The 13,380-nt window shown below is 38.3% G+C and overlaps 1 protein-coding gene across 1 annotated transcript; it reads right to left on the bottom strand.

Annotated features, from left to right (window-relative positions):
• Window positions 1-353: 353 nt before the first annotated feature.
• LOC124234296 (keratin-associated protein 7-1) lies at window positions 354-1,092 on the bottom strand. The gene has a single exon (XM_046651586.1). It carries the CDS (start codon window positions 1,013-1,015, stop codon window positions 752-754), a length of 264 nt encoding a protein of 87 aa, XP_046507542.1. The 5' UTR covers window positions 1,016-1,092; the 3' UTR covers window positions 354-751.
• Between the last annotated feature and the right edge of the window lie 12,288 nt (window positions 1,093-13,380).

Raw genomic sequence — 13,380 nt, 5'->3', positions numbered from 1 at the left:
ACAAACAGCAGGAAAAGGAAAATGAACCAAAATGGAATTGTGCCACAAATGAAAGGAGGAAAGAAATTTTTTTAGCATTCAACAGCTAAGAAATGTTCCTGTTTATAATCAGCGTGGAGAAACACTAACACTAAAAAATGCAGTATATTTGGATTAAATTTAGAACATTTTTAAGGAATTTTTAAAAATTGAAATCTCAACATAAAGGGACAAGTGGTTAGGCTTCACCCTATCCTGCTGCCCAGTCTGAAATCAGAATAAGATTTGACTAAAGTCAACCATTACAGGTTGAAACCGATTGACAAATTCAAAAACATAAAAGTACAGTAAAATAAATAACCAGAACAAAAATATTTGTGCTGAATGAATTAGATTTATTAAGAGACTAACAGCCAAACCCCTTCCCACCCACACGCATTTGTAATACATTGATGTTGATGCAGAATTTAATACTAGATGAGCAGAGCAATAGTAAGAGGCAAACTTCTTGCTTTACTGCTAAAATTCAGGTATGTTAAAGAAATACATTTTGCTTTCTTTGGCTGTAGATGAGTATCAGTTCAACATTTGATGCCTGGGTAATTTGTTCAGCATCATCAAAGACCTGGACCTCAGTAAGACATTAGCAAGAAGATGGAAGATGCATCTCCCAAGCACATCTGAAGGCAGGAAAGCAGTCTTTGCTCTTCAGGTTGTCCTATGCATAAAGAGTTGATTGAGAGTCCGGTAGTTGCCTGGAGCCGTTGGTTCATCAGTAGGTGCTGTAGCCAAAGCCAGAGCCAGAGCCCCAAGGCCTGGAAAAGCTGCCACCATAGCCACAGCCCAGGTTGCTGATGTTGCTACCACCAAAGCTGTAGCCCAGGGAACTATAGCCATTGCATCCAAGACCATAGTTCAGGGGAGAGCCCAGGGGCACGACAACATTCAGGGGGGTGGCTCTGAAGGTCCCATGGAAGTTGGTTCCATAGCAAGGATAGCCTGGGAAGTAGCTTCCACAGCTGAAGAAACGAGTCATGGTGGCAGGAGTTGAGAAGGATTTGGATCAATTGGGAAGAGCAAGTTACCCAAGTGTGGATGGAGTTCTCCTGCACGGGGCTTTTTATACCTCAAGCTGGTGGGCATGACACGCTTGTCTAGACATCTTCCCATTCATTTGCATAAATAATTCTATCATTTGCTAATAAAATGCATACAAAGGAACCCACAGACTCATTGCCCACATTTTTTTGGCCTTCCTGTTTGCAAAGGAATGTGTTGTATCTTCAAAGCGAGTGATCATCCTTGACATACAATTGAATTCTTTTCATCAGCAACCCATAGTTTACTGTTCTGATAGCATCATGTGAAACTCTAAATCCTTTGATTATAAACTCCTCCCTACTGACATAGCTAGATTTAAAAAGCTTTGGCAACAATGTAAACGCTTCTAAAGCTTCCTGAAATTCTCTCCATATCTCATTCAAAAACATTGGTATACTAACTGCTTAATGGGTACAGTTTCTTTTGGGGGGAAGAAAATTATTTGGAACTAGGGGTGGTGGTTACAAAACACTGTGAATGTACCAAATACCACTGAATTGTTTGCTTTAAAATGGTTCGTTTTATGTTCTATGAATTTCATCGCAATAATTTTTTTTAATTTTTAAAGTATTGCAACACAAGTTCTTCAGCACAAGTCTTTTTACAGAGACTGCAAGGCCCCCAAGAATAGAATGGCTGTGGATAAACCACTAGTAATTTTCATGTATTTCATTTATGAGCATCCTCCTTGTTAACATGTATTTTTTTTTCACAGAGAACATACAATCTTTGGTTGTAAACTATCTAGAACACTGCCAAGCTCTCTTGTAGAGTTGCGACTCTGGGGCTTAGTGGAATGATGCCCAATTTCAAAGTCATGTTATACCATGTTTGGTTCTTATTGACTCCTGGTAAAACAAGCCTCGATGCCTTGACCCACTGTGCAATGCCAGTTGGATTTAAGAATGCAGCACTGACTTCTGCTCCCATTTCACCCTGTAGGGCCATTTCTCATGATGAAGGTAAGCCAGAAAGAATTTGAGCTCAGCAAAGCTAAGTCTATTTCAATTCAAACGTTTAGGAAATAATCTTTTTTGTAGATGAAAAAGAGTCTGGATTCTTTGTAAAGTAGAAAAAGAAAACTTTGAGGACACCAACTCCTTTGATGTATTCCCGCCTTAATGGACAATCATAGAGCCTAACAGGCAAAACTAATTATTCCAGTCAGACCTCTCTCTCTTTATTAAGATTCCACCTGACAGAAGAGCTTTCTACAGATTATTTTACGTAAGTAGATATGATTTCTTTTATTCTACAAACTGATTACATGTTATGAGAGTTTGCAGTTGGAAGGAATCAAAAGATTAGGTCTATTTTCAAATTCAGTTTTTAAGAAAAGAAATGAATTGAAGTGATAAGAGGCTGTGTCAAGGGTGAAAATTATATAAACTCTACATCCAATAATCCAGAAAACTCAAAAATATGTCTGTGAGTAGGAGAGGGCAGAGGTGACTAAGAATTATAAGTGTTTGGGTGGTTGCTTGAAAAATTTAACTGCTGATTCTCCCGTGCAATGACATTCCAACCTGTAATTTGGACCTGCTGCCACCAGGTGGCAGTGGTATTTTAATTACTCAGTTGAACTACAGGACTGAAGTTGAGGTTTCCAAATGTAAGCGGACAGAATCCCCTAAAGAACTTGTTTGAAATTCAGATTTCCGGAGCTCTCCTCTCCCACTACCACCATGAGATTCTGCAAATTTATATTTTTAATGAGTATCTCAGTTGATTCTCATGGATAAATCATCCGGATAAATTCTGGGCCGGTGTTTGATGAGATTTCAAGGAATTCATCTTTCCTCGGCTCTGTAAAATTGCCCTGAGCTGCTTATCGCTCATTGGCAGGCGTGGTGAGCGTCAGCCACAGGTGTCCTATTTCCTTTCACTCTAGGCGATTGACGTAATTAAAGAAAAAAACCTTTGTTTGTCTTTTCCATTTCGCCTGTGCTCTGTTTTCTTTCTCAGCACACACCTGAATAGTAAGGGAAGTAACAGCAATGTGTCCAGGCAGCTTCCAAGAAGTGAAACCCCCCTGAGCTCTCCACCCTTCCCTGCTTGGTTCCCCTTCCCCTCATCCCTGCTTCCTAAGAAAGAAGTAATACATAAGCTCTTCCCCCTGAAACTCTGCTCTCTGGAGAACATAGACCAAAACAGCATCTCAAATTTTTTTTCAAATATACCTTCTTTGAGATGCAATTCACATATGGTAAATTTCACCCTTTTAAAGTTTACAGTTCAGTGGTTCTTCTATTCACGGAGTTATGCAACCACCACCATTATCCAATTTCAGAACGTTTTCATCACCCCAAAAAGAAACCTCATACCCATTAAAAGGCACTCCTCATTCACAACCTGGTGGTTGTGAACTAATGTAAGTTCTGTCTCTATGATTTGCCCTTTCTGGACATTTCACATAGAATGACACAACATGTGGCCTTTTGTGTCTGGCCATAATATTTTCAAATTTCATCCATTTTGTGGCATGTGTCAACAGTTCATTCCTTTTTGCTCCCAAGTAGCATTCCATTGTATGGATATATCACATTTTGTTTATCCATTAGTCAATTGACAGACATTTATGTTGTTTCCAATATTGGGCTACTTGCTATGAACATTTGTGTATAAATGATTTTTAGCATTTCAATACTTGGTCTACTCATTTTCTTCTACACCCCTATTCCTTCCCCCAGCCTTTCCCGTCTTAGTAAATAACTCCACCATCTAGTTGTTCAGAACAAAATCTTAATTCCTTTGTTGGTTATAATTCCTTCGTCTGTCACCAGGTCCAGTTAGCTCTGCCTCCAAAATACATCTGAAGTCCATTCACATGTCTCCATCCTCACCACTATCTCCTAATTAAACCACAGTCACCTCTACCAGGGACTGCCGCCACAGCACCTTCACTGGTTTCCCTTCTCCCTCGTTTACACTCTCTCCATAGGATTTTTCCCAAACATCAGCTAATGTGACCCTTTGAAAAGAAGGTGTGTTTTACCTTAGTTAGAAAGCCTTCAGTGACTTCCTATTGCTCTTAGGAAAACAAAAATTCAACTTTGCACATAGTCTGTTCCTTTCTAACTTTCCATCATCACTTCATACGACTTTTCCTCCCTGCCTATGATCCAGCCACACTGGTCACCTTTCTCATGGTCTGTCTTCCTCACTAGAATGCCCTGATGGTAGGCACCTTGTCTGTCTTCTTCGTGCCTGACTAATACATAGTTGGAACTCAATAAGTATCTCTTAAACTCTTGAATGAATGAATGAATGAGCAAGATGGTTGTTGGAATGCGCCTTGAAAGATGAGTATGATTTCAACAGGTGGAGAAAAAAAGCTATTCAGGAAAAAGGAACACCATAGGCAAAGGCAGAGCAGAGGTGTCAGGGTTTGTTTGGGGATTGGTGAGCTGATCCCTTTAGATAGAGGACTGCGCGTATGTAGAGGAGTCAAGGGGAAATTTCTGACAAATGAGTGCCAGAGTTAGAGAAAGGATGGCCTTCTACGCAGGACAGGTGTGGGGATAGATAAAGAGCAGTTACTAAAGGATTGAATTGAGGAAATGATGTGATTAGCACTGGATTAGTGGAAATGATGGATTGTAGGAAAGAGCTATGGAGGGAGAGACATCTATTAATATTCTATTAGAATTGTCAATTCAAAAAAATAATTGAGAATCTGAGTTAAGCTGGCAGCAATAAAAATGGGAATAAGAAGACAGAGTTGAGTGACATTGTGCAGGAAAAATGTACAGGACTTACTTAGCAATGAATAAGATGTCAGCCATGATGGAAAAAAAGGGACTCAAAGAATTACTCCTGGAACCTGGGAAAATGTGCTTCTGGTAATGGAAATAGGGATATCTGGAGAAAGATTTTAATTTTTAGAGGTCACTTGTGCCAAGGAGGTTGTAGATATACATTTGAAAATAAAGAAAAAAGCTTAGAACAGAAAAAGCTAAACATAATGATCAGGCCTCATCTTTCTTGAAGAAATACTTCAAGAATGTTGATAGATAAGTTCCACTAGATAAAAGAAAAAGATGGAGAACAGAACATTGGGGACACCTATTTTTAGAGGGATGAGGAAAAACAGAATTCAGAGATATCAGTAAACATGAGTCAGAGTGTAGCAGGGAAGTCAAGATAACAACGCTAACAGATGCTATAACAAGTGGCACTTTCAAGGTCAGGAAAGTCAGTGGTACCTAATCTCAGATTAGAGCCAAGGAGGATGCAGATTGAGATCACTTCGATGAATTTGGCAAAAATAGTTTATTGGTGATCTTTGAGGGAAAACAATCAGTGAAAGAAAAGGGAGAATCTGCACTGTAAGTAATTAAGAATTGCACTGCTTATTAAAAAACAAGAACTGGTAGACGATCCTTCACAGATGATTATCCAGGAAAGGAAGAAAAAATGATGAGAAAAGATAGTTCAAAGGGTAGAAGGATCAAGCAATAGTTTCTGCTATTTGTTATTTTTTATATATATAATGTAAGAAATCCTGAATGTCAGAGCTGGAGAAAATGTTAGCCTAATCCTTTCTTCATTTTATACGTGAGGAAAGTAAGATTCAGAAAAGAAAGTGAAATATCCAATGTTACATTGTCAGTTTGATTTGAGCCTAAAATCAAGAAGTCTTGAGTCCTTGTCCATTACAGACTTGAATCCAACCAATTTTGCAGGAAAAAAAATAATTCCTCTTCTGCACCTTGCCTTCTGTGGTGGACAGACTGAAGTGGCCCCATAACCTCTGCCTCTTGGTATTCACACCTTTGAGAAATACTTCTCCTGAGTGTTTATGGGACCTGTGACTTGCTTCTAATGAACAGAATATGATGACACTGACAGGATATCACTTCTGGATTATATTGCAAGGATTGCAACATCTGTCTTGATGAGAGACTCTCTCCCTTGCTGGTTTTGATAAAGCACTTAGCATGTTGTGGAGACCCACATGGTGTGAACTGGAGTTAGCATCCAGCCACAGCCAACAAGAGAAACTGAAGCCCTCAGTCCAATAGGCTACAAGAAATTGAATTCCACCAACAACCATGTGAACTTGGAAACAGATCTTTCCCCACTCCAGCCTTGAGATGAGACCGCAGCCCCAGCAGACACTCTGGTTGCAGCTTTCAGACGAGACCCTGAAACACAGACCCCAGCAAAGCTGTGCCAAGAACCCTGACCCACAGAAACTGAGACAATAAATGTGTGTTGTTTTAAACCACTAAGTCTGTGGCAATATTGTTACACAGCGAGAGAAAACTGATACAGCTCACACACAAATACACACACGCACATAGACATCTAATCTGTCACTGATCCAATAGACTCCAAAATTTATCTCAAATCCATTCACATTGCTCCAGCTCCCCTGTCACCAGCCACCAAGAGACTTTTCTCTTTGCTGTCTACTCACTGCTCCAAATTTCAGGCGAATTACTCTTCTGCACGCTGCTTGGCACAAGGAAGAACAGACATATACCAGCTCACCCAGCTGCTCCTAATGAACTATCTTCCTCACCACTGAACACGGCTATCAGAATTGCTCCCACCCGTTTTAGCATGACCTACACATAACCGAGCCTCTCTACTTTCTATCTCTAATAGATTCCTTACTTCTACTCCCCTCTGACGGCAATCTTTTTTATTTTTCCAGAATTATTATGATCGGGCTTATTTTTTAAACAAAATTATCTTTTCTATCATTTTTGAGGATACGAAGAAGGAGAAGGAGGCAGGCGCCTGTGTTTATTCTGTCATTTTGATACAAGACCCTTTCCAGAGTGATTTTCTCTATATTCTGCTGCCTTCCCCAAAATCCATATATAGACATTTTTTCTGTGACTAAATTCTGGCAGGGACTTTTTATGATGGTTCTTGTAAAAGCTATGCAGCCACTGCAAATTATATTTATGAAGACTATTTAATGGCATTGCCAAATGCTCACACTATAATGATAAGTAATAAGACAATACAAAAACTGTATATTGAGTCTTTGTCCTCCTCGAGGCAAAATTTTAAACCATTCTAGTGAATGATAGCCACAAGGAAATAGAAAGGGGGCTGAGAAGAGACCTTGGGAAAGCCCCCAAGAGACTGAGAGAGACAGAGGAGTGGAGGCAGGGAAAGTTAGAGAGAGAGAGGCACTAAACAAGGCTGTGACAGTCCTGGGAGGTTTCCTGGAGTAGGGCACAAGTAGCTGATTCTGAAAGGTGAGGAGAAGGGAGCCAAGAGAAATAAGCAAAAGTAGCAGATCAGGGTAACGATGGAGGAAAAGGAAGGAGATGAGAAAAGCATTGCAAATTTTAGTCTTTGAGATACTGATATCACAGAGCCTGGCATACAGAAAGGCTCAATCAGAATTTTTTAATACATTAATAAACTGATGCTAATTGACTAATTAATAAAGTAAAAAAATAGTTCTGAATCAATTCAATATTGTAGCTTTCTGGGGAGGTAAGCAAAGATTTCTTTTTTTGTTAATTGACGCATAATTGACATACCGTATTATATTTGTTTCAGGTGTACAACATAAATATTGTAGCATTTTTATAGCAGCCTGACCGGCAATACCAACCCTGAACCATCCTAGGAGACTTTTCCTGAAGTCTGCTGCCCTCTGCAGGCAGTCATCCTCACAGGTGCTGTCAGAGGAGCCAGGGCCTCGGGCAGCCTCCCATTAATGCATCACATGCATGAGTTATCTAACTTTGAACCACCCCCGCTCTCTTTGTCCCAGTATCTTCCTAGGGATCCGATAGACTGGGGTTGACAGAGTGGTACCAGAAAACGTGAGCTCCCAAAAAACAATCCATAAATCTGGATTAAATACCTTTAATTTAACTCAGCTCTGTTTCTGAGTTCCTATTCCACCTGTCAGAGCCGAGATTGTCCTAGAACAATCATCCTGATGTTGCCTTTGGCTATTTCTCTCTCCCCTTCTCAGCTTCATCAGAGAAGAACAGGACATGGGCTTGAGGCAAGAAGTGAGAGATGCCTGTTGGCTCAGTTAGTCCAAAAATATCTGTTTCCCAAGCAGAGAAACAAACGGAGTAAAACACACACACACAACAGATTATCAGGGCTCCTAAATGTCATACAACAGTGGGCCCTCCATCACCCTGCACTGATTGGCCTTGCAATTCTAAGCATTCCCTCCTAAACAAATCAATAGAACATTCCTTTATCAGTACACAACAGCCTTATCAAGCCATCAGAAGAATTTTTCCTACACGTGGCTTGATACCCTCTACAAAACTGAAGTTTGAGAGTCGGAAAACTTTGGAGATAATTTCAAACCCAGCAGTGAACAAGTAAAGACTTTATCTAAAGAATCATTAAAAGATTAAAAAAAAGAAAGATTTGGTTTTATGATTCAACAGAAAAATAATCATTAAATGTATTTATTCATACAGTCAACAAATATTTATTCAGCATTCTTTACGTACAAAGTACTTTCCTAGTCATTGTTGAGAATCTAAAGATTAAAGAATGCAGTCATAGTTTTTCAGACATTTGGGGGGGACATAAAGGAGATAAATATGAGTTACACTAATAATTAAGAACACTAAGAGCCATTAGAAAGTAAATTAATTGGTCTGAGATGAAAGTGGGGTGAATGGGAGTCAGATTCTCCAATCTTGAGATTCCTGAAAATAGTTTGGAGAAGCTGTGGTGAAGGATGCCATGATATAAATAAAAATAAAACAAAATATCACTTCTACTAGATAGAGAAACACAAATAGCAGGTCCAGTCATAAGCACTGAAGAGCTTTATCTTTGAAATAGCACTAATAGTTGGGTTAATGAACCCACAGAGGGAGAAACTATGAAGATTAAGCCTAGAGAATGAAGCTGCCTTCCCAGGTCTAACAGAGAATGGACATATCTCTTCACCAAGAAAACCAAACTTATTGCTAACTAGTCACAGGAAAGTTGCCAAACATTTTTCAGATATTGGCTATTGTCATCTTTTCTTTTCTGAGCACTCTCTTGTGGCATAGACAGAAAACAGAACTATTCGTATACAAAGGGTCTGAGCACAGGATTAATATTTTAAAACCCTTTGAGACATCTTCTAAAGGCCTACAAAATTTGGATTACTCCCTTAAGCAAGGAACTGGAGACTCTTAATATCACTATTTCATTAAGTAGGAAGAAAAGAAGTAGATAGAAGAGAAAGAAAGAAAGAAAGCTAAAATTGTGACCGTTAGTCAAGATTAAGGCTTGGATTTTCTAACTTCTAAAAACTGTACTTTTCTCTCTGGACACAAACAGCTTCCATTGCATTTGGAACATCAGCAGAGCTCCCATAGACCCAAGAAGGACTGTTCTCACAGATTGGTATCATTAATACAGTCGTACATTACTTAGCGACACATGTTCTTAAGCCAAACTTAAGTATGTCTTAAGTGTCGTTAAGTGATTTTGTGTTGTGTGAATATCATAGAGTGCACTTACACAAACCTACATGGGATAGCCTACTACGCACCTAGGCTATATGCTACTAATCTTATAGGACCACTGTCATATATGCGGTCCGTCACTGACTGAAACATTGCTATGCAGTACATGACTGTATTATAATTAGCACCAATAACAACAAAAATTATTATTTGCTGAATATATGTGACACTCCTCTAAGTGCATTACATGCATTATTTCTTCTAATTGTCACAAAATCCCTATGAGATGCCTGCTATTATTATTCTCAAAGGACAGTTGAGGACACTGAGGAACAGAGAGGTGAAGTAATTTGCCCAGGGTTACATAGCTCTTAAGTGCCAAAGCCAGAAGCTGAACACACGTGGTCTGGGTGAATGATAAAAGTAAGTGATAGAATAAACAAGAATCTAGTAAAATAATATTGTGGAACAAAATCAAGGTTAAAGCTTGAGTCAGATCACATGAATCTGTATTTTGCATTATGATTTTCTTGCACTTTTTAGCAGTAAACAATGGTTCAGAAAGAAGGAATAAAAGATAGGGATTGGTGGGTCCTCTAAGGCTGGGTTCTGGTGACAAAGAAAGGAGTTAAGGATGACAAGAGATGCTGGGCTACCTCAAAAAGCCAAATTAAACTGGGTAACAATGGTATTTAGATAAAACTGAATTGACAGGCAAGCGTGTAGGAAGAAAAAAATAGCCTTCTTTCATTGTGCATCTTTCATAATAGAAGAACTTGTTTAATATTGTGATATGAATAACGTCACCATTAGGAAAACAAAATGGCACAGCTCCCGTGGAAGACAATTTGGCATTGTCTAGCAAAATTTCACATGCATTTACTTTCTACTCGGAGATTTCCTTCTAAGTCTCTATCCCAATGATGCTGTGAAAAAAATTAGAAGTGACGCGTGCACAAAGCTGTTCATTGCATTATTATTTGTAAAGGTAAAAATTTGGAAATGACCCACATATCTAGCAGTAGTAGACAGGTTGAATAAACTACGTACTTCTGTAGAATTTCATAGTAGGCCACTCTAAAGTGAATGGGGACCATCTCTATGTACGCATAGGGAGTTACAGCCACAATTTACTAAGAAAAAAGGCACAGTACAGAGTATTTGCATTACGCTACATTTTTGGCTAAGAAAGGGGGATATACAAGTATTTATCCACATTTTCTTATAATTTTTAAAAGAATTGGAAAGGTAAGTCAAAAACTCATAAAAATAGTTATCAATAAGGGCAAGGAGACCAGGACGGAGAGGAAAGGATACACTTCATTCTATAGCTTTAACTATGGAATCACATAACTATGTTAATAAAATTTTTAAATAAGTGGAAAGAAAAAAGCAACCTAAAAACTGAAAACAATGTGAAGCAAATAAATCCAAATAAATGTCAATTTGGTGGCATAGCAACTCGGAGAAGAATTATTTCAAGGGACTCTAACACACAGGATTGTGGCTGTGCATCCAGAGAGGTATAAAATTCCTAAGATTAAAAGAAGTATAAAGAAACTCTAAATTGTATCCAATAATCTTATTGTTAGTACTAATATTTGTTTTGTTATTTCAAAACTATTATAGGTATATTATAAAATAAGGTAAATAAAAAAACTAGGATTTTCAGCTTGGGGGGAAGATTACAAATCAAAGAAGTTAAGTGAAACTCCTTAAATTTGACTCAAAAATATCAGGAAAAAAATTCATTATTCTTTTTTTTAAAAAAATTACAAATTTCCTGGCTCTGTCTTCTAAAAAATGTCTGCTACGATAGCTTAGTAGCAATGAGGACCCATAGCACCCACACTGTGTGCTCTCAGCACCATTTTGCATCAAAAGGAAAGAACTCCTTAGGAAAATGACTGATTCTAGGTCTGGAGCAGGAAATGTACAAAAGGAGCCAGAGACATCTGTGCCAGGGGGAAGGAGAGGGCAAGGAAAAGAAAAGAAAGAATAGCGTGAATCTAAACAAGCCCCTAGATCAGGGTTTCTCAGCCTTGGCGCTATTGACATTGAGGCCCTATTATTCTTTGTGTGGGGACTGTTTTGTGCATTGCAAGATGTTTATTTAGCAGCATCCCTGTCTCCTGCCTACTAGACGCCTGTTGCCCATCCCTTTGCAAGTTGTGATGATCAACACTGTCTCCAGACATTGCTTAATGTCCCATAAGGGTCAAAATCATCCCAGTTTGGAACTACTGCTTTAGATCTAAGTACCATTTTAGAGTAAATACAGGATATACAGCAACATGTTAAATGAAACAGGAGGAAACAATCAGCCAAATCCAGAATGCGTTATCACTATACCACCTCCCATCAATAACAGAGCTCTTTTGCCATCTCACTGGTTAATGGTTCTGAATCTCAGCTTGAAGATCTGCTCCCTAGGACTGTTTCCTGTCCCAAATGTCTTGGTTAGTGTCACTCCAGAAGCCGTAAATGAAAGAAGTTTGAGTGCAAGTAATTCACTTGGGATGTGCAGATAATATTGGCAGGGAAGGGATATAGAGAAGAGAAGGAAGCCAATAAATGGAATACTATTAAGACACGTGGGAAACAGGACAAAAACACAAACCTACATTTTTAGGCTGCACACGAGATTCGAATCTGATTGAAATAAGTACTTTTATTCTGACTCAACCTAAATGTATAACTGTTATTAAAATGTTCAGGCTAAGGCATATACAGATAACGAGAGTATACTAAAAAAAATTAAATAGATAGAGCTGCATTTATGTTTATAACTTAGCAGAGAAAAATAACAAAACGTTTCAGAAAGAAATTTAGAATACTAGGCATCAAAAGGAGGACTCTGTAATTCATTGATAGTATTTATTTTATTTCATTTTTACCCTGAGCTAACATCCACTGCCAATCTTCCTCTTTTTGTATGTGAGCCACTGCCACAGCATGGCCCCTGGAAAACGAGTGGTGTAGGTCCACGCCCAGGAACCGAACCCAGGCCACCGAAGCAGAACACATAGAACTTAACCACCAGGCCGCCGGGGCTGGCCCCATTGACAATATTTAATATCCATAGCTTCTCTTTGAAAGATTGAGACAAAATAGCATCCTTTGGCTGCAAGAGAGAGCAGTTAAACCACTGTGTCAAAGAATAGGGATCTACTCTTTGGGATATCTTGTATGGAGTATGAGAAATTCAAATTAGTGGTTTACTATTAAATGGAGGATTATAATTCCTTAAAATATCTTCACTTCTAACAATAAATAATAAAGCTAAGAGAGAGTTTTAAAAGTTGAACCAAGTTTATTTTACAATGGTTTTATTTCACAAATACACAAATAAAAGTTAGTTTGTTGAAGAGTCTCCCAGAGTTACCATAGCCCCTGAATTGTAAAAACGTGTCTTTCACTTTAAAATTTCCACTATTCTTAGTGAAAAGTTCAACAAGAACTTACATAGGCATAATAGGGTGACATGCTATGTTGTAACATTTAAATACAGGGGAAAGATTTTTCATTTAACTTTCTAATATTCCCAGAAACACTCTTCTGAATGTTGTCACAATAGAAAAACTGATTAAGCAGTTGACAACAAGATAATAAATAGGTTTTTTTTTTTATATGTTTGGTATATACTCTTCACGTCATTCATTCACTTTCAAAATACTATTCTAAGAAATACCACAATATTATCCTTTTATTTCCTTTAAAGGGAATATGAAACTTCTAAAACATCTTTCCAAGTAAATGCTTGAATTTCATTAACAAATGAATCATTACGTCTGTTCACAGAAGAAGGCAAAATTTGTGAGCTCTGAATCAGTCTGTAAGATAAAAGAAAAAAGAGGAAATCTTCCTTCACTTTTGGTGAAGAAATATC

Source organism: Equus quagga, unplaced genomic scaffold, assembly GCF_021613505.1.
Source record: "Equus quagga isolate Etosha38 unplaced genomic scaffold, UCLA_HA_Equagga_1.0 73442_RagTag, whole genome shotgun sequence".
In the NCBI taxonomy this organism is placed as follows: Eukaryota; Metazoa; Chordata; class Mammalia; order Perissodactyla; family Equidae; genus Equus; species Equus quagga.
Note: the sequence above shows the minus strand (reverse complement) of the source record. Positions and strands in the feature narration are given on the sequence as shown.

Bases quoted from the DNA above. Each gene is read 5' to 3' on its own strand.
- LOC124234296 (XM_046651586.1), bottom strand. From the start codon at position 1,015: ATGACTCGTTTCTTCAGCTGTGGAAGCTACTTCCCAGGCTATCCTTGC.